Source organism: Bubalus bubalis, chromosome 3, assembly GCF_019923935.1.
Source record: "Bubalus bubalis isolate 160015118507 breed Murrah chromosome 3, NDDB_SH_1, whole genome shotgun sequence".
Taxonomy (NCBI): domain Eukaryota; kingdom Metazoa; phylum Chordata; class Mammalia; order Artiodactyla; family Bovidae; genus Bubalus; species Bubalus bubalis.
Genome location: NC_059159.1, coordinates 167,770,928 through 167,793,483, shown reverse-complemented (window position 1 = coordinate 167,793,483; position 22,556 = coordinate 167,770,928). Strand labels below are relative to the sequence as shown.

The 22,556-nt window shown below is 42.2% G+C and overlaps 1 protein-coding gene across 12 annotated transcripts in view; it reads left to right on the top strand.

Moving 5' to 3' along the window:
- The window catches only part of ASTN2 (astrotactin 2), a 1,030,196-nt gene that overhangs the window by 656,520 nt on the left and 351,120 nt on the right, over positions 1-22,556 (top strand). For all 12 annotated transcript variants that reach the window (XM_045165169.1, XM_045165168.1, XM_045165167.1 and 9 more), the window contains one exon: positions 18,079-18,267. In XM_045165169.1, the coding sequence (XP_045021104.1) occupies positions 18,079-18,267 (189 nt within the window). The remainder of the gene's footprint in view (positions 1-18,078; positions 18,268-22,556) is intronic.

Here is a 22,556-nt window from a genome sequence, read left to right as displayed (position 1 = left end):
CCCGCAGTGAGGAGGAGCATAGTGAAGTGGCGGTCATTTATATAGGGCCGTTCTTCCGGGTCTTTGTCTTCCTCCAAGCCAGTTATCTGATTTCTTTTTCCACACCTAACCTACCCTGGGACACTCAGTCCCATATGCAAGCACCCTTCAGCCAAGGTAGATCTCGACATGCAGGCTTCTGGGAGGAGCAAGACTCATTATGGCCTGGAATTATCCCCTGACTTTTGATCCACAAGGAGCCTTTCTGCACATGAGTAGTGTCTCTCCCTTGTCCCAAAAGAGGGAGAAGGGAGATCCGTTAATCGTTTACATAGACAGGGTTTTGCCTCTCTTTGTTCTTGCCATGACTATTCCCTTAAGGTGTTGACAAGATTCAAACACTGGCTATTTACCCTGTTGTTACAACTTTTATTTTGGAGGGTAAACAGGAGGCCAGCTGTAAATGTCTAACCTGGAGCCCACCTATCTCTTGTCTCAGGAAACGCAGACAGGAGGCTGGCTGGGTGTAAATGTCTAACCTGGAGCCCACCTATCTCTTGTCTCAGGAAATGCAGACAGGAGGCTGGCTGGGTGTAAATGTCTAACCTGGAGCCCACCTATCTCTTGTCTCAGGAAATGCAGACAGGAGGCTGGCTGGGTGTAAATGTCTAACCTGGAGCCCACCTATCTCTTGTCTCAGGAAATGCAGACAGGAGGCTGGCTGGGTGTAAATGTCTAACCTGGAGCCCACCTATCTCTTGTCTCAGGAAACGCAGACAGGAGGCTGGCTGGGTGTAAATGTCTAACCTGGAGCCCACCTATCTCTTGTCTCAGGAAATGCAGACAGGAGGCTGGCTGGGTGTAAATGTCTAACCTGGAGCCCATCTATCTCCTGCATCAGCACTAGCGGTATGGTTGTGATTTACTGTCAAGACAACCAGGCACAGAGGGGCTCAGTGGCTTAAGGTCACACAGCTGGGAAGCGGAGGCCTCAGGATTTAAGCCCAGTCTGTGTGGCTTCCTTATCTGACATCGCTTCTGGCCTCTGGCTACTTCCGGCCACATAGGTTTGAGCAAATCACTAAACATCTCTGAGTCTCTCGTTTCGCATAGAATCAGATGTGATTCCAGCAGCATCGGAAGGATTGAATGAAATTGTATGAGCACAGAGGCCAGCACACTTAGGCACTCAGTTAATAGTAGCTGTGATGAGTCTAATAGGTATAAAAACATGTCATTTCATCTTCCAGTGGCTGAATTGTATGTCCTGCTTACTGCTCTATCTCCAACACGTTAGAACAGTCCCTGACACATAGTAGGTGTTCAGTTAATACTTGTTTAATGGGGTTCCTCAACTGACTTGGCTAAGGAGATTGTTGGCTTCCAGCCTTTTCAGTTGTATTTCCAGCTATGTCCCTATTCCTGAACTATGCGTCTCGGCTTCAGCTTCTGGAGTTTTTGACATTGCTCCCTCTGCCTCTCCTCCATCTCTCCTCCCTGCTGCCTCTCATTTCTCCCTGGCTTTAGCTTGCACACTGTTTTATTTTCAAGTCTCAGTACAGATGTTATCTTCCCCAGCAAGTCTTCTCTGAGCCCCAAGAGAAGGGCAGGGCAGAGATGTGCAGTTACCATGGAGCTAGGTATATAATGCCTTGTCTTTCTGAGTAGATAATGTTTAAATATTAGCTTAATGCTAACAGGGGCTTCCCGGAGAAGGCAATGGCACCCCACTCCAGTACTCTTGCCTGGAAAATCCCATGGATGGAGGAGCCTGTTAGGCTGCAGTCCATGGGGTCGCTAGGAGTCGGACACGACTAAGCGACTTCACTTTCACTTTTCACTTTCATGCATTGGAGAAGGATATGGCAACCCACTCCAGTGTTCTTGCCTGGAGAATCCCAGGGACGGGGGAGCCTGGTGGGCTGCCGTCTCTGGGGTCGCACAGAGTCAGACACGACTGAAGCGACTTAGCAGCAGCAGCAGCAGCAGCAGCAGGGGCTTCCCAGGTGGTGCTAGTGGTAAAGAATCCACCTGCCAGCGCAGGAGATGTAAGAAACCAGGGTTTGATCCCTGGGTCAGGAAAATCCCCTGGAATAGGAAATGGCAACCCACTCCAGTATTCTTGCCTGGAAAATTCCATGGAAAGAGGAGCCTGGTGGGCTACAGTCTGTAGGGTTGCAAAGAGTCAGACATGACTGAGCAACTGAGCACACACACACACAAACGAGGTTAGGGCACACATAGAAAGGACTGTTTTTCTTGTCTTTTATATATATATATATTTTTTTTTTCTTTTCTTTTCTTCCCATAGGGCCCTCTTACCAAGGAAGGGCCACTGACATTTTGTCTCCAATTCTAATTTATTCCAGTGACATCTTGATGCCTCTCGCAGATTGGACCTCTGACTTTCTGTCCTGGTTGTAGCCCCTGGTCAGGCCTAACTCCTCAAAGCTAAGTGAAATGGCCTTTCTCTGGGGTCACGCAGGTCCCATGCCCCTCCGAGTTGCAGCCACATCACTCTGTTGACGTGCCTGCTCTTCAGTCTGGCCCCTGGCGTGCCGTGCATCCCTCATGAGCAGAGACCAAGTCTTAACCAGCTGCATGTCCTCATTGTCAGTCCACACTGCCCATTCCAGGACCAGTTCAAAGCCATCACTGTTGAAGTAGAGAATTCTTCTACTAACATTTCATGCCTTGACTCTGTGCTTGGTGGTTGGGATGCTGAGAATGCAAAGAAGCATCGAGTACAAGTCCTTGCCCACCAGGGGCAAAGTGGACTCTGGGGCCTGGTGTTTGAGCCTCACTTGGTCCCGATTGATCGGGGCAGACCACAGGGTCCAGCATGCTAAGAGAAGCAGGTGGATTTGAGATGGTTGAGAAGGTCATTGGCTACTGCGATGAAGAACGCAGAATGAATTTTATGGGTGAGGAAGCACTTCTTCTCTCTAAAGACGTACTCAAGTTACCTAGCAACCAAGTTTGTTTCATTTGTATGTGTGTGTTTACAGTGTATACCATGCATTCTTCCAAGAGAATGTAATATTATCCACAAAAATCCAACCTATAAAAGATGGATACACATAGGACAGACCAGAGGCGTTTGTAAGGAGAGAAAGGGAAAGGGAGAAAATGATTTCAGGAACCTGGAAGGGGAAGGTTCCTCAACGTGAGATCAGTTTAGCTCTGGTTTGTCCTAGTTACCAAAGTGAACAGGAGAAAACAAACAAAACATGGTGGATTATAGAACTGCACTGGTTTGAGAGCAGGAAGTTTGTGTTTTTTTTTGTTTTGTTTTGTTTTGTTTGGGGGGTGGGATGGGGGGAGGGTATGGTTTGCTTTGTGTCATTTTCCAGAGGATACACTCGTTTTCCTGACATAATTTGCAAAGAGAGGTGTATCCTATATATACCTGTATAAGAGGTGGTGAGCAATGCCATCCACATGTTTGAAGCTTCCGTGTTTCTCAGATCATTTGGAGGGGCAACCTGAGGCCGGGAATGGTCTCGCTGCCAGCGAGGAGGCGGCATCAGGATAGATGTCCCCAGCTGCTCTATTCTGATCGGAATATATTACATGTGTTTAGATATAATTTGAGCTTCCCGAGTGGCACTAGTGGTAAAGAATCTGCCTGCCAATGCAGGAGAGTCAGGAGACAGGGGCTCAGTCCCTGGGTTGGGAGGATTCCCTGGAGGGGAAATGAAGGCCATCTTCTTACTCTTAATTGTATTCTTTCGCCCTACCCTGGGATTTGTTTCCCTTCCCTATTAAAAAAGTTTCTAGTCTGTGGTTTCAATACATGATTTTATTAATTCTGTAAGCCATTAAGAAATGAATGAATGAGCAGGTAAATACATGAATAAATAAGAGAATCTGTATGAATGCCATTTGTGTGAATGCCTTAAGAATTTGTATAAACGCCATTTCTTTTCAGGCCTAGCTTCCCTTTTTTCCCCAAAACAAGCAGTTTGGAAGCTGTCATTTGTGCTAAAGTGGAATAGCCCTAGATTTGAAGGAGGAAGATCCAAGGCCACATCCTGGCTTTTCCAAAGTGCTCGTGTGATCTTGGTCAAGGAATTTAAAATGCCAAGCCTCAGGGTCCCTAGTGGCAATGTTGGAATGAAAGTACCCATCTCACGACATTGCTGAAAGGGTTCAATAAAGCATGCTCTTGGCTAAACACATACCAGATTTCATGGTACACTCTCGGAAGCCCCATCCAGTTCTAGCGTTCTCTATAACGTGATGGGTGTGTTCAGGGTAGCACGTTCATCGCCTTCAGCTAAAACGCCCAGTTTGTATCTTTGTACTTATTTTATGTCTTTCATTTTGGCATATGTGTAAATATAGTTTCATGAGGATCTTGGCTGGTTTCCTGTGAGCCTACACTCTTTAGAATTTCTGTAAGAAAATCTCCCAGACGACAGAATGTTCTAAAGGAGCTGTATAATTATGTTGCATGGTACAAAAATAAGATTTAAAAAAAAAAAAAACAGAAACCAACAACTAAATAGACCTTTGCATAAATCATCCTGTGCCCGGAGGTGGCTTGGGGGAGAGAGCTGCTGATGTTTTAAAATTCAAAGTATCATTTGCCTTTCCGAGTTCCATTCTTGTTCTCGCTCTCTCTCCCTACATCTCTAAGGGTCTTACTATTAATAAGTGAACCCTGGCCTTTTATCTTCCTTCCTTCCTCTCCTGCTAGGCCAGTCTTTTCCCGGCCCCAGGCAAAAGGAAAATACCATGCACCTACAGTTGTAACATGACTGAAGTGATACACACTCACACACACTCACTCACATGCACACACACTCACTCACACTCACACACACACACACTCACTCACACACTCACATACACACTCACACACACTCACTCACAAACATATGCTCTCACACACACATTCATATACACACTTCTTGAAATATGAACTCCAGGTTTGATTCCTAACATGACTATTGACAAGGTATATCTCCATGGGCAAGTTACTTTACTTTTCTAAACTTCAATTCTCTCGTCTGAAAATGGGAGCACCACCTCCCTATGAGGGTTGTGTATTAGTTTCCTAGTGCTTCTGCAATTCATTACCACACACACACTGTCACACAATATCAGTTCAGTTCAGTTGCTCAGATCAGATCAGATCAGTTGCTCAGTCGTGTCTGACTCTTTGCAACCCCATGAATCGCAGCACGCCAGGCCTCCCTGTCCATCACCAACTCCCGGAGTTCACTGAGACTCACGTCCATCGAGTCAGTGATGCCATCTAGCCATCCCATCCTCTGTCATCCCCTTCTCCTCTTGCCCCCGATCCCTCCCAGCATCAGAGTCTTTTCCAATGAGTCAACTCTTCGCATGAGGTGGCCAAAGTACTGGAGTTTCAGCTTTAGCATCATTCCTTCCAAAGAAATCCCAGGGCTGATCTCCTTTAGAATGGACTGGTTGGATCTCCTTGCAGTCCAAGGGACTCTCAAGAGTCTTCTCCAACACCACAGTTCAAAAGCATCAATTCTTCGGCGCTCAGCCTTCTTCACAGTCCAACTCTCACATCCATACATGACCACAGGAAAAACCATAGCCTTGACTAGATGAACCTTTGTCGGCAAAGTAATGTCTCTGCTTTTGAATATGCTATCTAGGTTGGTCATAACTTTCCTTCCAAGGAGTAAGCGTCTTTTAATTTCATGGCTGCAGTCACCATCTGTAGTGATTTTGGAGCCGAAAAAAATAAAGTCTGACACTGTTTCCACTGTTTCCCCATCTATTTCCCATGAAGTGATGGGACTGGATGCCATGATCTTCATTTTCTGAATGTTGAGCTTTAACCCAACTTTTTCACTCTCCACTGTCTCTTTCATCAAGAGGCTTTTTAGTTCCTCTTCACTTTCTGCCATAAGGATGGTATCATCTGCATATCTGAGCTTATTGATATTTCTCCCAGCAATCTTGATTCCCGTTTGTGCTTCTTCCAGTCCAGCATTTCTCATGATGTACTCTGCATATAAGTTAAATAAACAGGGTGACAATATACAGCCTTGACGAACTCCTTTTCCTATTTGGAACCAGTCTGTTGTTCCATGTCCAGTTCTAACTGTTGCTTCCTGACCTGCATACAAATTTCTCAAGAGGCAGATCAGGTGGTCTGGTATTCCCATCTCTTTCAGAATTTAACACAGTTTATTGTGATTCACACAGTCAAAGGCTTTGGCAGAGTCAATAAAGCAGAAATAGATGCTTTTCTGGAACTCTCTTGCCTTTTCCATGATCCAGCGGATGTTGGCAATTTGATCTCTGGTTCCTCTGCCTTTTCTAAAACCAGCTTGAACATCTGGAAGTTCACGGTTCACATATTGCTGAAGCCTGGCTTGGAGAATTTGTGTCCAACTCTGCGACCCCATGGACTGTAGCACACCAGGCTTCTCTGTCCATCACCAACTCCAGGAGTTTACTCAAACTCATGTCCATCAAGTTGGTAATGCCATCCAGCCATCTCATCCTCTGTCATCCCCTTCTCCTCCCACCTTCAATCTTTCCCAGCATCAGAGTCTTTTCAAATGAATCAGCTTTTTTCATCAGGTGGCCAAAGTATTCGAGCTTCAGCTTCAACATCAGTCCTTCCAATGAATATTCAGGACTGATTTTCTTTAGGATTGACTGGTTTAACCTCCTTGCAGTCCAAGGGACTCTCAAGAGTCTTCTCCACCACCACAGTTCAAAAGCATCAGTTCTTTGGTGCTCAGCTTTGTTTATAGTCCAACTCTCACATCCATACATGACCACTGGAAAAACCATAGCTTTGACTAGATGGACCTTTGTTGGCAAAGTAATGTCTCTGTTTTTTACTGTCTAAGTTGGTCATAACTTTCCTTCCAAGGAGCAAGAGTCTTTTAATTTCATGGCTACAGTCATCATCTGCAGTGATTTTGGAGCCCCAGAATAATAAAATCGGTTAACTGTTTCCATTGTTTCCCCATTATTTGCATGAAGTGATGGGCCCAGATGCCATGATCTTAATTTTCTGAATGTTGAGTTTTAAGCCAACTTTTTCACTCTCCCCTTTCACGTTCATCAAGAGGCTCTTTAGTTCTTTTCTTTTTGTCATAAGTGTGGTATCATCTGTGTATCAGAGGTTATTGATATTTCTCCTGGAAATCTTGACAATATAGATTTAACTAATCTAAGACAATATAGATTTATTTTTTGCAGTTCTGGAAGGGAGAATTTCTGAAATCTAGACATCAACAGGACTTTGAAGCCAGAGGCATAGTCTCTGTGTCTGTCTGTTTATCTTTCTTCTTTCTTTTGCTATCAAGTTGTATCTCCTTCTCTGCCCCCGATGCTCTTCTCTGCGTCATATTCTCCTATAAGGACCCTTCTGATTCATGCCTCAGTGGTAAAGAATCTGCCTGCCAGTGCAGGAAACTTGGGTTTGATCCCTGAGTCAGGAAGGCCTCCTGGAGAAGGGAAATGGCAACCCAATTTGATATTCTTGCCTGGTAAATCCCATGGACAGAGGAACCTGGCAGGCTTCAGTCCATGAAGCAACAAAGGATAGGACATGACTTAGTGACTTAATGATAATGATGATTACATTAAGCCCACTCAGATAATCCAGAATAACCATCTCATATGAAAATTCTTAACCTAATCACATTTGCAAAATTCCTTTTACCATGTAAGGTAGCATTTCATGGATTCTGGGGATTAGGATGTAGATATTTTGCGGGGACCATTTCTCCATCTACTACACTTTGCAATAAGGAGAAAATACAGTTATACACAGAAAAAATATTTCACTAGACTGTGTAATCATGAATGCAGAAGTGAGCTTTGCATATGCATATGTGTGCATGTTCATACATATACACATATATCTACATATATGTGCATATATGATGCATATATTTAGCTCATTATATGTAATACTTGTGCTTGGATAAATATATAAAGTTAAATATTCAAAATATATGCATAATGCATGTTTATATGTATAATTCATTTCCAATGAATGGAGCAAAGAATTTCCCAATTATGTAGTTTGCGGCAAAAAAAAAAAAAAAGTGAATCAAAGAAAGGCAATTCTGTTGGCTTTAGGAAATCTGAATTTAGATGGAAGCCAGCAGCTAACATCTGAAAACCACAGGAAATAAATGCACATTGTCATAGAAATCTAAATGGGCTAATAGATCAAGAAGCAGTCAGAGATAATACTAGCATAATCACAGTAACGCTTATCGTTAACATCACAGCAGCTGATACATTAATTAGGAACTACATAATGGATATTATTTTATCCTTTATGTAAGTTTTCTGTAATTCTCACATCAGCCCTACGATAAAGATCATTGTTATCCCCATTTAATAGATTATATTACTGAGGCCTAGAGTAGTTTAACAGACTTGATCGGGGTCATTCTGCTGGGAAGTGGTACAACCTCTATTTGACCATAGCTTTAATTAGATCCAAAATCTGAATTTGACACCTTGTGCCACCTTTAGGTAAGGGGGCTTGGAATTTCAGTAGATTCACCAAAGTAGAAATTATACAAGCTATATTCTCAGATTGAAAGTGAAAGTGTTAGTCAGTCAGTCATTTCTGACTCTTTGTGACCCCATGGACTGTAGCCTGCCAGACTCCTCTGTCTATGGAATTCTCCAGGCAAGAATACTAGAGTGCGTAGCCATTCCCTTCCCCAGGGGATCTTCCTGACTCAGCGATCAAACCCAGGTCTCCTGCATTGCGGGCAGATCTTTACCATTTGAACCACCAGAGAAGCCATTCTCAGATGAGAATGCAATAATGTTAGATATTAGCTATAATCTATCTTGGAGAAGGCAATGGCACCCCACTCCAGTACTCTTGCCTGGAAAATCCCATGGATGGAGGAGCCTGGTGGGCTGCAGTCCATGGGGTCACTAAGAGTCGGATATGACTGAACGACTTCACTTTCACTTTTCACCTTCACGCATTGGAGAAGGAAATGGCAACTCACTCCAGTGTTCTTGCCTGGAGAATCCCAGGGATGGGGGAGCCTGGTGGGCTGCTATTTATGGGGTTGCACAGAGTCGGACATGACTGAAGTGACTTAGCAGCATAATCTATCTAGCATACAAATCTATATATCTATATATATATGGGAATTACAAAAAGCAACCTTCTAAATTTTTACGCCTAGGTAAGGAAAAAACTCATACTCAAATTATCACCTCTTTGGAAACAAGGAGGAGCTGGAAGGCTTCATATCAAACCCATGGAATAGAGGAAGAGCAGTAGCCAGAAGCTCCACAGCATTCACTAAGAAGCAAGAAAGACTGAAAAGAAAAAAATGAAGCACTCAACTCCAGAAGCCAGAAAAAGAATTATAAAACAGACTCGAAGAAAGCAGCAGGAAGGAATTAATACAAATAAAGGCTGAAATAAATAGAGGGGGGAAAAAAAAAAAGGAGGCTTGCCCATAAAAGGCAAACGCTTGTTCAAAGGAGAGAGCACAAATAAAGACATTAGTAATGAGCGAGGGACATAACCATAGAAGCACAGAAGATAAAACAACTTTAATGAGAATACTGTGTGTAACTTTATGCCAATACATTTGAAAGTCTTGATGAAATGCATTATTTCCTTAGAAAATATAAATTACCTAGTTTGAATCATGATGCAGTAGAACATCTAAATAGCCAAATAACATAAAATAAAATGATAAGAGAGCTAAATGTCTGCAATTGAAAAGACAACATCAAGCCCAGGGTACTTTAAAGGCAGGTCTTATCAAATCATCAAGGAATGGATAACCTCTATTTTATGTAAACCAAATCCAGAGACAGAAGATAAAAAAAAAAAGACAGTTTTCTAATTTATTCCATAATGCTAGCATAATCTGAATACCCAAACTTGGCAAATATATACTCATTCATCTAGAAAAATCTGGTTGATGTATTAGAACTGATGGGCTTCTTATGTGGTAGTATGAAAAATCAGCTTTCAAAAATCAGTAATAACTTTGCTTGATATCAGCAATAACTAACTAGAAAATATAAGGGAAACAATACATGAAAAACTGGTCCTATTCCTCAAGTGGAAAAGACTGTAATAACAGAAGCCATCCTTCTACTATATGCGTGGGCACGCTGTATCTCAGACACAGCTCATTTAATCCTCATGGTGCCTCTGTGCGGTGCAAACTTCTTCATAGGCAAGCAGAGGAAGTACAGACAAGTTAAGCATTTTTTCCAAGGTCACACAGCCAATAAAATGGTGGAATCTGGATTCGGACTGTGGTAGTCTGGATCCAAAATACCTGCTTATAACTTCTCCACATTAAGGCATTGCATAAATGCTTATGAATAAATCTTACTTTGCTGACCAAAGACAGTACAGTCAAAGCTATGAGTTTTTCAGTAGTCATGTACAGATGTGACAGTTGGACCATCAAGAAGGCTAAGCACCAAAAAATTGATGCTTTCAAACTGTGGTGCTAGAGAAGACTCTTGAGAGTCCCTTAGACAGCAAGGAGATCAAACCAGTCAATCCTAAAGGAAATCAACCCTGAATATCCATTGGATGGACTAATGCTGAAGCTGAAGCTCCAATCCTTTGGCCACCTGATGTGAACAGCTGACTTACTGGAAAAGACCCTGATGCTGGGAAAGGTTGAAGGCGGAAGGAAAAGGGGATGACAGAGGATGAGATGGTTGGATGGCATCACTGACTGAATGGACATGAGTTTGAGCAAACTCTGGGAGATGGTGAAGGGCAGGGAAGCCTGGCGTGCTATGGTCCACAGTGCCGCAAGAGTTGGATGTAACTTGGCGACTGAACAACAGATCTTGTGCAAAACTTTTATGACTAAAAGTCTAAAACTTCAGTGAAGATTTTTAAATAACATTTGCTAAATGGAAACGCCAGCTATGTTTCTGAATCAGAAGACTCCCAACTGTAAAGCTGCTGCAGCAGTCAATGAGGATAAGATATGCTCAGTTCAGTCGTTCAGTCGTGTCCCACTCTTTGCGACCCCATGAATCGCAGCACAGCAGGCCTCCTTGTCCATCCCCAACTCCCTGAGTTCACTCAAACTCACATCCGTCGAGTCAGTGATACCATCCAGCCATCTCATCCTCTGTCATCCCCTTTTCTTTTTTTTTTTTCATTTTATTTTATTTATTTTTAAATTTTATTTTATTTTTAAACTTTACATAACTGTATTAGTTTTGCCAACCCTCAATCCCCCGCAGCATCAGTCTTTTCCAATGAGTCAACTCTTCGTATGAGGTGGCCAGAGTACTGGAGTTTCAGCTTTAGCATCATTTCTTCCAAAGAAATCCCAGGGCTGATCTCCTTCAGAATGGACTGGTTGGATCTCCTTGCAGTCCAAGGGACTCTCAAGAGTCTTCTCCAACACCACAGTTCAAAAGCATCAATTCTTCGGCGCTCAGCTTTCTTCACAGTCCAACTCTCACATCCATACATGACCACTGGAAAAACCATAGCCTTGACTAGACGGACCTTTGTTGGCAAAGTAATGTCTCTGCTTTTGACTTTGCTATCTAGGTTGGTCATAACTTTCCTTCCAAGGAGTAAGCGTCTTTTAATTTCATGGCTGCAGTCACCATCTGCAGTGATTTGGGAGCCCCAAAAAATAAAGTCTGCCACTGTTTCCACTGTTTCCCCATCTGTTTCCCATTAAGTGATGGGACCAGATGTCATGATCTTTGCTTTCTGAATGTTGAGCTTTAAGCCAACTTTTTCACTCTCCACTTTCACTTTCATCAAGAGGCTTTTGAGTTCCTCTTCACTTTCTGCCATAAGTGTGGTGTCACCTGCATATCTGAGCTTATTGATATTTCTCCTGGCAATCTTGATTCCAGCTTGTGCTTCATCCAGCCCAGTGTTTCTCATCATGTACTCTGCATAGAAGTTAGATAAGCAGGGTGACAATATACAGCCTTGACGTACTCCTTTTCCTATTTGGAACCAGTCTGTTGTTACATGTCCAGTTCTAACTGTTGCTTCCTGACCTGCATATAGGTTTCTCAAAAGGCAGGTCAGGTGGTCTGGTATTCCCATCTCTTTCAGAATTTTCCACAGTTTATTGTGATCCACACAAAGGCTTTGGCATAGTCAATAAAGCAGAAATAGATGTTTTTCTGAAACTCTCTTGCTTTTTCCATGATCCAGCGGATGTTGGCAATTTGATCTCTGGTTCCTCTGCCTTTTCTAAAACCAGCTTGAACATCTGGAAGTTCATGGTTCGTGTATTGCTGAAGCCTGGCTTGGAGAATTTTGAGCATTACTTTACTAGCATGTGAGATGAGTGCAATTGTGTGGTAGTTAGAGCATTCTTTGGCATTGCCTTTCTTTGGGATTGGAATGAAAACTGACCTTTTCCAGTCCTGTGGCCACTGCTGAGTTTTCCAAATTTGCTGGCATATTGAGTGCAGCACTTTCACAGCATCATCTTTCAGGATTTGAAAGAGCTCCACTGGAATTCCATCACCTCCACTAGCTTTGTTCATAGTGATGCTTTCTAAGGCTCACTTACTTCACATTCCAGGATGTCTGGCTCTAGGTGAGTGATCACATCATCATGATTATCTTGGTCATGAAGATCTTTTTTGTACAGTTCTTCTGTGTATTCCTGCCACCTCTTCTTAATATCTTCTGCTTCTGTTAGGTCCATACCATTTCTGTCCTTTATCGAGTCCATCTTTGCATGAAATGTTCCCTTGGTATCTCTAATTTTTCTTGAAGAGATCTCTAGTCTTCCCCATTCTGCTGTTTTTCTCTATTTCTTTGCATTGATCACTGAGGAAGGCTTTCTTATCTCTCCTTGCTCTTCTTTGGAACTTTGCATTCAGATGCTTATATCTTTCCTTTTCTCCTTTGCTTTTCGCTTCTCTTCTTTTCACAGCTATTTGTAAGTCCTCCCCAGACAGCCATTTTGCTTTTTTGCATTTCTTTTCCATGGGGATGGTCTTGATCCCTGTCTCCTGTACAATGTCATGAACCTCAGTCCATAGTTCATCAGGTACTCTATCAGATCTAGGCCCTTAAATCTATTTCTCACTTCCACTGTATAATCATATGGGATTTGATTTAGGTCATACCTGAATAGTCTAATGGTTTTCCCTACTTTCTTCAATTTAAGTCTGAATTTGGCAATAAGGAGCTCATGATCTGAGCCACGGTCAGCTCCTAGTCTTGTTTTTCTTGACTGTATAGAGCTTCTCCATCTTTGGCTGCAAAAATATAATCAATCTGATTTTGGTGTTAACCATCTGATGATGTCCATGTGTAGAGTCTTTGCTTGTGTTGTTGGAAGAGGGTGTTTGCTATGACCAGTGCATTCTCTTGGCAAAACTCTAGTAGCCTTTGCCCTGCTATGTTGCTGCAATAGATGAAGCCTCCCAAACCAGAAGATTGCACGCAAAAGTTGATTTCTGGTTGACATGAGGTCCACTGTAATTAAGGCAGCCTTCTTCCATCTTGCAGTATGGATCTGAAACACATGTTTTCCAAGCTTTCCATAGCTAGGGAAGAGAGGGCTTGAAAATCACACAGGGTGTTTGTAAGGGCAGGGTCTGACAGAGGCTTATATCACATCTATACAGACTCCATCTCTTGGAATCCCTGCACATGGCCCCTTAAACCCAAATGCAAGGGCAGCTTAGATGCATAGTCCACAGGATTTCCACAAAGAGGATCCAGTGTGGTGAACATAAGACATCAACTCTCATGATTGTCAACGATGTCTAGTACAGAGGTAACTCTCAATGCACATATCCTAAAGGAAAAAAAAAATCAACAACGTCCCCTCATTTAGTCTTTTCGTACCGTTCATGGGATTCTCGTGGCAAGAATACTGGAGCGATTTGCCATTCCCGCCTAGTCGACCACATTTTATCAGAAGTCTCCACTATGACCCATCCATTTTGAGTGGCCCTGCATGGCATAGCTCATAGCTTCATTCAGTTACATAAGCCCCTTCACCACAACATTAAAAAACTAAGATCATGGCATCTGATTTCATCACTTCTTGGCAAATAGAGGACAAAATGAAAACAGTGATAGATTTTATTTTCTTCAGCTCCAAAATCACTGTGGATGGTGACTGCAGCCATGAAATTAAAAGATCCTTGCTCCTTGGAAGGAAAGCTATGATAAACTTAGACAGTGTATTAAAAAGCAAAGACATCACTTTGTGGACAAAAGTCCACATAGTCAAGCTATGGTTTTACCAGTTGTCATATATGCATGTGAGAGTTGGACCATAAAGAAGACTCAGTGCTGAAGAATTGATGCTTTTGAACTCTGGTGCTAAAGAAGACTCTTGAGAGTCCCTTGGACTGCAAGGAGATCAAGCCAGTTAATCTAAAGGAAATCAACACTGAATATTCATTGGAATGACTGATGCTGAAGTTGAAGCTCCAATATTTTGGCCACCTCATGCGAAGAGCTGACTCACTGGAAAAGACCCTACCCTGATTCTGGGAAAGATTGAGGGCAGGAGGAGAAGGGGACAACAGAGGACAAGATGGTTGAATAACCTTACTGACTCAATGGACAGTTTGAGCAAACTCTGGGAAATAGTGAAAGATAGGAAAGCCTGGCAAGCTGCAGTTCATGAGGTTGCAAAGAGTTGGGAAGAACTTAGTGGCTGAATAACCTCATGTAGTCTACAAATTCAATTTGGAACCACACAAAATTCCAGTAAAGTTTTACATGGGAATTTGAGAAGCCAACTCTAAATTTTATCTGAAGGGAAAAAATGAGTAGGAACAGTGAGGAAATTTTGAAAGAGAAAATTAGTGTTTATGAAGAGAAGACTTACTTTGCTGCATTCAAAACATGCCATAAAGCTCTATTAATTAAGATAGTGCAGCATTATTATGAGAATATACAGATAATTAAATACAATTTCCAACCATGTATACACAGTACACATAGGGACTTGGTACATGACAGAATGGCATTTAAAACTACTTAGTGAAAGGATGGCTCCTTCAGATAGTCATCTACCCGTTTAAAAAATAATTAAGTTAAACTAATCACTCCCACCATGCACAAAAATAAATTCCACACAGATTAAATAACCAAAGATGAAAAAGTATATAAATACTAGAAGAATATAGAGAAAAATGTTTTTTCATCCTTGTGGCTCCCTAAGCATCACACAAAATTCAAAAGCAATAAAAGACCAGGATAAAGAGGTTGTAAGACATCAAAAGCAAGAGTAAAATACAAGTACAGGCTGGAAGAAAATTTCAATATATGTGGAAGGTGAAAGATAACTATTGAGAATATATGCCAAGCATGTATAAGCCAATAAGAAAAAAAGACGAGTATCACAGTAGAAAAAGGGTCAAGGCATATATATAGATAGTGTACAGAATGAGAAATGCAAATAGCTATGACATGAAAATATGGTGAGATCCACCAGTAATCAGGAAAATGCAAATCCACAAACAAAAATGACTTATCTGTATCCATCCCAGATTGGTAGTAATGAAAAGGAAAGATGTGGGCAAGCAGGTTCTCTCATTCATCAATGATGGGGTTGTAGGTCATGCCTCTACAGATAGGCATTTAGTAGATCTATCAAAGTTTTAAAATTCATAAAACATTGACCCAGCAATTACTCTTTTAAGAATCTGTTTTATAGAAACACAAAGGTGGGTAGTGATATATGTATAAAATTCTTTATCATGACAGCATTAACAAACAAATTAAACAAAATGTCTATCAATAAACTTTTGGTAAAATCATTATGGTACATTTATACTGTGCAATGCCAAAGAGTTATTTAAAAAGATAGATCTATATGGATACTGATTTGAAAAGATCTCCAAGAAATTATATTAGGTGCAAATGTGTATCTCACAACAACATATAGGGTAATTCTGTTTATGAGTTTATTATGAAAAAGTTATATATATAACAAAATATATGATATAGTAAATAAACAGAGGGTATTTTCTATTATAAAAATACAATATGTATTATGTATATCTTTAAATACATTGAGAATACCCTATGAGAATATATAATTATTAACAATGTTGACCACTGGAAAAGGAATATGTGTGGCGTGGGAAATTAAGAACCTCTATGTTTTACTCTATAGACTTTGATAATATCTAACCTTTTACAACCATGTGTTTACTCACGGCTGCATCTGTGTATGTGTGTGTGTAAGAGAGAGAGGAGGGTGAGATCTACCCAGTAACTCATTTCCCATATTTGCTAGGAACTTTTTGGAATAAATGTGTGGAACTAGACTTTGTTGAGTCCTTACCATATATCTGCACGTTTATAGAACTCATTTTATCTGTACTGCAACCTTATGAGGGGAGAGTTGCATATGTTAATAGATGTAAAATGAAGACAGGAGAGACTTGAACAAGGTACCAGAACAGGTCTCCTTCAAAGAACTTTCCACTGTACTTTGTGCAGGAACATGTAAACAGTGGAAAGACCCTCAACATATCCATACAATACACCAGGGGCTAGAGGAAAACAAGGACAGGGTGTCAGCTTGCGTCAAATACAAGATATTCCTGACTTTTCAAATGGAGTGATCTTGGATTGTGTTTTCAGCTCTGCCTGTCTACTTCCTGCCTTTAGCTGGGTTCTGTGTCTCTAGCATCAGCCACTGGTTCCTGCATCCTGGCTACACTTCCTTCTCAAACCAAGTCTCTCCCTTCTCCCACATGAGTCTTTTTGCAGTCAGATTCTACAGATCTTCACTCCCATGGAAGAAAGGCAGATAAGAGACTGTCTGCTTCCTGCTGCCTCCAACCAGCAGAACCTAACCAGGGTCATGCCAGCACAGCCTAACCAGGGTCATGCCATGCAAATAGGAACAACTGGATTTGGAAGACAAGTAGAGAAAAGGATGACTTTGTTACTGAACAGACCTGATTTTGAATGCCACCTTTGGCACTTATGGTGTGACTTGCTTTATTTTTTGGCTCCTCATTTTGCTCCTCTGTAAAGCAGGAATGATGATGCTACCTTTTTCATGGTGATAAAATAAACTTACAAAGTGCCTAGTTAACAGCATATGCTCAATAAATAAATATCACCATCACCACCATTACATGCTCTCTGTAATTATTTTGTTAAGTATACTGCAATTTCTGTTTATGCAGTCAGCGTGTCATGGAACCTCACAGCAGCCTAGTGAAGTAATGTAGGATAGCAGTGTTAACCCCCTTTTACAGATGAGGAAACCAGAAAGCAAAGAAGTAAAATGACTTGCCTGGCTTCACACACATCACAAGGGACAGAGATGCCTATTTAATCTACCTTCAGTCATGCAGCCTGTTTTCTTGTATATCTTAGTATGTTCACCCTACACATGGTGCCCAGAAAAGGACCGTGGGTAGGTAGATACTCAAAGAATTTCAGTTTCTCATTTGATTTTTTCATAAGCTAGGGACTCTGCTGTTTTCCCCTATCTCTCGAAGAGATTTATTTTCCATTCTATAAGCACCCCAAATTGCAAATATTTTTCCACACCCTATTCAGATGCCCATTCGGTTTCAAAGGCATGCCAAGGGCCCTTCTGCTGTCAGGATTAGGTAGTTAGAAGTCAGCAAAGCTGCTAACTTTGCTAATTGAACAGAAGTTGTGGCGGCTGCTCTGTGTGCTGTCCATGGTCCTGGAACTATCACCTTTGCTCAACAAGGGCAACGAAATCCTTGTTTTTGCTACAGTCTTCAACCTTGGCCGACAGATGCACTGGGAATAGATTCTGATATGAGAAACTAGTTGATAATTCCATGCAAATTGGTCTGTCATGCTTTTTAAGGTTTGTGTGTTCATGGAAAACAGTTTTTAAATTTGCTTTGTGTGTGGATGTGCTCTCTGGCGTCCCCCTCGACTCCTCCAAAGTGTCACAAATGACTTTCCTTGAATTTACCAATTTGCAGGATTAATGTGCTTCTCTCTAGACACCTGTGCCCTAGATAGATTCCAGCCAGCATAGCTGTTTCCATTCCTAAACTGTGACCTGTTTTGCAGGCAAAAGAGGCCAGGGTTTTAGGTCACTCCCAATAGGGGCATCCAGCGTGCAAGCTAACTCTTGGCCTTGTTTTATCATGCAGCTGTGTGGAGGAGTACAAGCTGGCTCCTGATGGAAAGTCCTGCCTCATGCTCTCAGATGTCTGCGAGGGCCCCAAGTGCCTCAAGCCTGACTCCAAGTTCAATGACACCCTCTTTGGAGAGATGCTACATGGTTACAACAACCGGACCCAGCATGTGAACCAAGGCCAAGTCTTCCAGATGACGTTTAGGTAAGGGGCAGACACCTGCACTTCACTGGTCAAGTCGCTGACCCAGAATCTGGGCGGGGGAGGGAGCCATGGGCACACGGGGTAGAGGTCTGGTACACTGGTCAGCATCTCCTAGACTCACAAGTGCCTTTGCACAAAGTGCCAGAAGTCGGCGAACCCTCTTCTCTGGAGTTCCTTTTCCACTGACCAAAGCCTTCATCTGCCCCATCCTCCCATTTTCTAACTCTCCACATATTTTAATTTCAATCTTAAATCATCCTACAAGTATAGTTAATGGAATTTTTAATGTAATTAATCTTCCCATCTATTAAAAAGTAAGTATCTTATGTAGGCTAGTCAGGCAGTTCAAAAATAAAGACATTTAATGAAGTAGAAAATAAAATTCCCATCATCCAGAAATAGCCGGAATTAATATTTTCTTGAACATTCTTAAAACACCTCTCTCTTTCTCGATCTGTATGTCAATGAGTACACAAACACACAAACATGCCAATGCTCAGGAAAGCTGTTTAGAAATTGCTATTTTTTTCTCATTGGTATGTCAAATACCTCTTTCCTTGTTAATAAATACAGACATACATGTGAAATTAAAAGATGAGAGTGCTCCTATATGAGAATAAACAGGAAAGCAACTGGGTTGTCCAAATTATATGAAGATTAGACATGCAGTCTAATTGGGAAAGTCTTCCTGGGAGAGTTGAAGGAACTGGGGCTGTTGTTTCTGGAGATGAGAGGCCTTCGGTGGGATTTATTCATGCATCAAAATCTGAAAGCCATAAGATGATAGCACGAGAAGAACTGAAAACTGTCCCATATGTAAGAAATGTTTATCTTTTTAAAAAATATGTATGTACTTTTAGACAGTTTTGCATAAAAATGTAATAGGATATTATCACAAAGAAAGCTTCACCTATCATTTGTGGTCATGTCAAGAGAAGTCAGAACTGGTAAGAAACATCACCATCAGAATCATCCTCATCCTGCCAAATAGTTAATAATTGTTGCTTGTAGGAGTGGTAATACTAGCTACTATTTACTAAGAAATACTGTATGCCATGGAGTAGGAAATGGCAACCCACTCCAGTATTCCTGCCTGGAGAAGCTTATGGACAGTGGAGCCTGGTGGGCTACAGTGCATGGAATCGCCCAGAGTCGGACATGACTGAGCGCCTGACACACACTGTGCGTCAAGCTCCTTACTAAGTATTTTAGTAACAATGATGCCGCAAACATTAATTTAGCATATGCTGTGGGCATTCTAGCACTTTCCATCCACTGATTTATGTCATCCTCACCATGGCCCTGTGAAGTAGAGGCTGTTATCATCCTCTTTATACAGATAAGCAGTGGCAATGTTAAGTGACTTTCCCACATCCCCCTGATGGGAAGTTAAAGAGCCAGGACAGTACAATTACCACTTCACAATTAAACCCCTTTGAGATACCATGGCCTCCATTTTGCAGTTGAAAATTCTCAATAACAGAGAGGTAAACTGACTGTCTCAAGGTCACCATCTAGTGAGAGGGAAAGTAAGGATTCAGATGTATATCTGACTGACTCCCCAGCCCTGGGCTTATCTTCTAATCCAACATATCACATCACTCCCCATTTTATAGAACCAGAATGAAAATGTGAATCCCCTGAACTGTGCATCTGTGTAGCTGCCACATGCTTTTGAGCACCTGCAGTGTCCCACCTACCATGCTGGTTACTTGGAACACAATGGGAGATGAGATAAAAATGGCTTTAGACTTTGTGGTGTTTAGATACAGAGTGTGTGTGTGTGTGCATGTGTGTGTGTGTGGCCTGCAATCTTAAGTACTTAATTTGTAGCAGGTATTGTGAAGTAAAAATACAGTGTTCCAGGAAATCAATTAACAGTGGGATCTAATTTAGTTGGAGAGAGTGAGGGGTGGGTACATCCATTGGATTAGAAAGCAATAAGAAGGCTCACAGACTAGTTTCCAGGGGAAGTGTTATTTAACTAATACCTGGAAGATGAGTGGGAGTTAGCACTGGAAAAGTTTTCAAGCAGAGACAGATGTTCTAAGAGGGAAAGGAACTTACCTGACTTCAGGAAATGAAGAATCTGGTGTGGTTGAAGCTGAGAAAGTAGGGGAGGAGTAGTGGGAGGTGAAGACAGAGTGGTAAGCAATGGCAGATCGTGGGGGTCTTGCAGGCTAACGCTTTACTGTAACAGCAAAGAGGGAAACTCTTAAATGGATAAATGAGGGGGGTATGTCATGATTGCATTGCATTTTTTCAACTTCATGGTAGCTGTGCGGGGAGTAGGTTGCAATGAGAGTGGAAAGGGAGACGGTGGAATGAGGTCGACCAGGTGTCTATTATAGAAGCCACGTGAGAATGTTAGCAGCTTCAAGCCAGGATGATGGGAACAAAATTGAGAAAGGAGATTTGGAGATATAGTTGAGTGGGATAATGGACAAGGGCTGGGGAGCAGTTGCAGGCAAAGGGTGAGGTTGAGGGAGGAGTCAAGGGTGATAGAAGTGACTGTCAGTCTCACAACAATTTATGCGGAATTGAGTTCTCCAACTCCCAGTAATGTTCTTTCTACCACCCAGATGCTCTAGCCAAGATGGATGGCACTCGATCAGAAAAACCCTGAGAGATATTTAAGGGCAATCTGGATGAGCTACTCAATTCTGAGATTCTAGAATCTTGATTTTCTATCGTTTTAATAGTCTATGAAACCCTGTGTTGAGCATGATGATGGGTAGAATAATGTTGCCTGGAATTGAAAGGAAAAAATCAACTGCCCCTCACCTTCAAGGAAGGAATCTACAAATGTGCAAGAAGACAGTCACACAATTAGAAAACAAATATGTGAAAATTGGATTTGCAAAGATATGTTCCAGGGAATGCCAGCGGTTTTCAGAGTTCCCATCTGAAGACTTTCAAAAGAAATTAGAAGGAAAAATAAAGGGCTTCATTAAGGACAAGGCTTATGAACTGGAGTTTGAAGTGATGACAAAGACTAGTGCTTCCTGGGAGGGAGAAGAGCTATAGTCCTTTTCCTGTCCAGGAAGGAACATGCAGAAGCCTGGATATATTGATAAATGAGAGGAGAGGGAGAGATAGGAAAGCAAATCTCCAGATTGACTCAGCTCCAAAATCCAGCCCTATCCATGGCCAGCAGAGTCTTTCTGCCTCATCTTTTAATAGTGGTGTTTTACCATATCCCAGTCAATGTGATATGGGCACGTTGCTTGTTTTATGTAGTTTGATTTCTCATAGCAACCATCAGAGTGACTGGCATGTGATACATGATCAAATCCACAAGTTCCCACTCTCAAGGGTGAAGATTAGCTTGGTCAAATGAAGGACACAGATTGCGAAGTGAGGTACTGGATCCTGAAGGGGCATCCTGGAATATCAGGATCTCATTTGCATGTGGGGAAGGGCCTTGGCTAAGGTCACAAACAAGTCATTTGAGAACTGGCCTTTGAACTCAGATCTCCTGATTATCCAGCAGGCATGCCTTCCCCCTATCAATAGACTGGTTGATAAGAGAGAGCTTGGCTCCTTGAAGGCTGATCTGGGAGTTTCTGGGCTCACATGGAATTTTAGCCCCATCAGGAGTCTTCCTTCTGCCTCAAACACTCTGTTTATTGTTCCCTTCAGTCTTGGGTTATCCCTGAATAGCTAGGGTCAGTTCACCCTGATTTGCTCATGGAAGGGAGTATAGTGAACAGATCACACTCTTCTCTTTTGACAACAGCCTCCAGATTTAGGGTACTCCCTAGACTCCCATTATATTAGAATAGCCCATTTCACTTCAGCTCACTCATCCTTGGCTTCAGTTAGACTTTCTTTGCAATTATTTCTGTCCCCAGACCATGTCGCCACTTGGTGCCCCACACTAAGGCGGTCGACTTCCCTCTGTGGGAAGGTGAGTGGCTTCTAATGAGTCTAAATTTATCTCTTTCAAAAGTCTCCTTTCCTGAGCCCCAGATAAGGGGGAGCTGCAGCTCTTTGTCCTTCAGGTTCCAGAAGGCAGGCCTGTACGGCTTTTCAGCACCAAAGGCTGTTGGCATTTCTTTCCTGCCCTTCCTCCTTCCCTGCCTCCTTCAAGTAATCTCCGGTCCAGCCCTCCAGAGTAACAGCAGGCACCCCACCAGTCATCTTCCCATATGTCCCATTTCCTGACAGCTGCCTAGCCTGGCCTGCGATTCCCAGTTGCAGACTCTGCTCTGTGGCAGTCGCAGTGCGGCTTTGCACCCCACCCCCTGCCCCCACCTAGCAACTGCTGACGGAGACAGGTCTGCTTC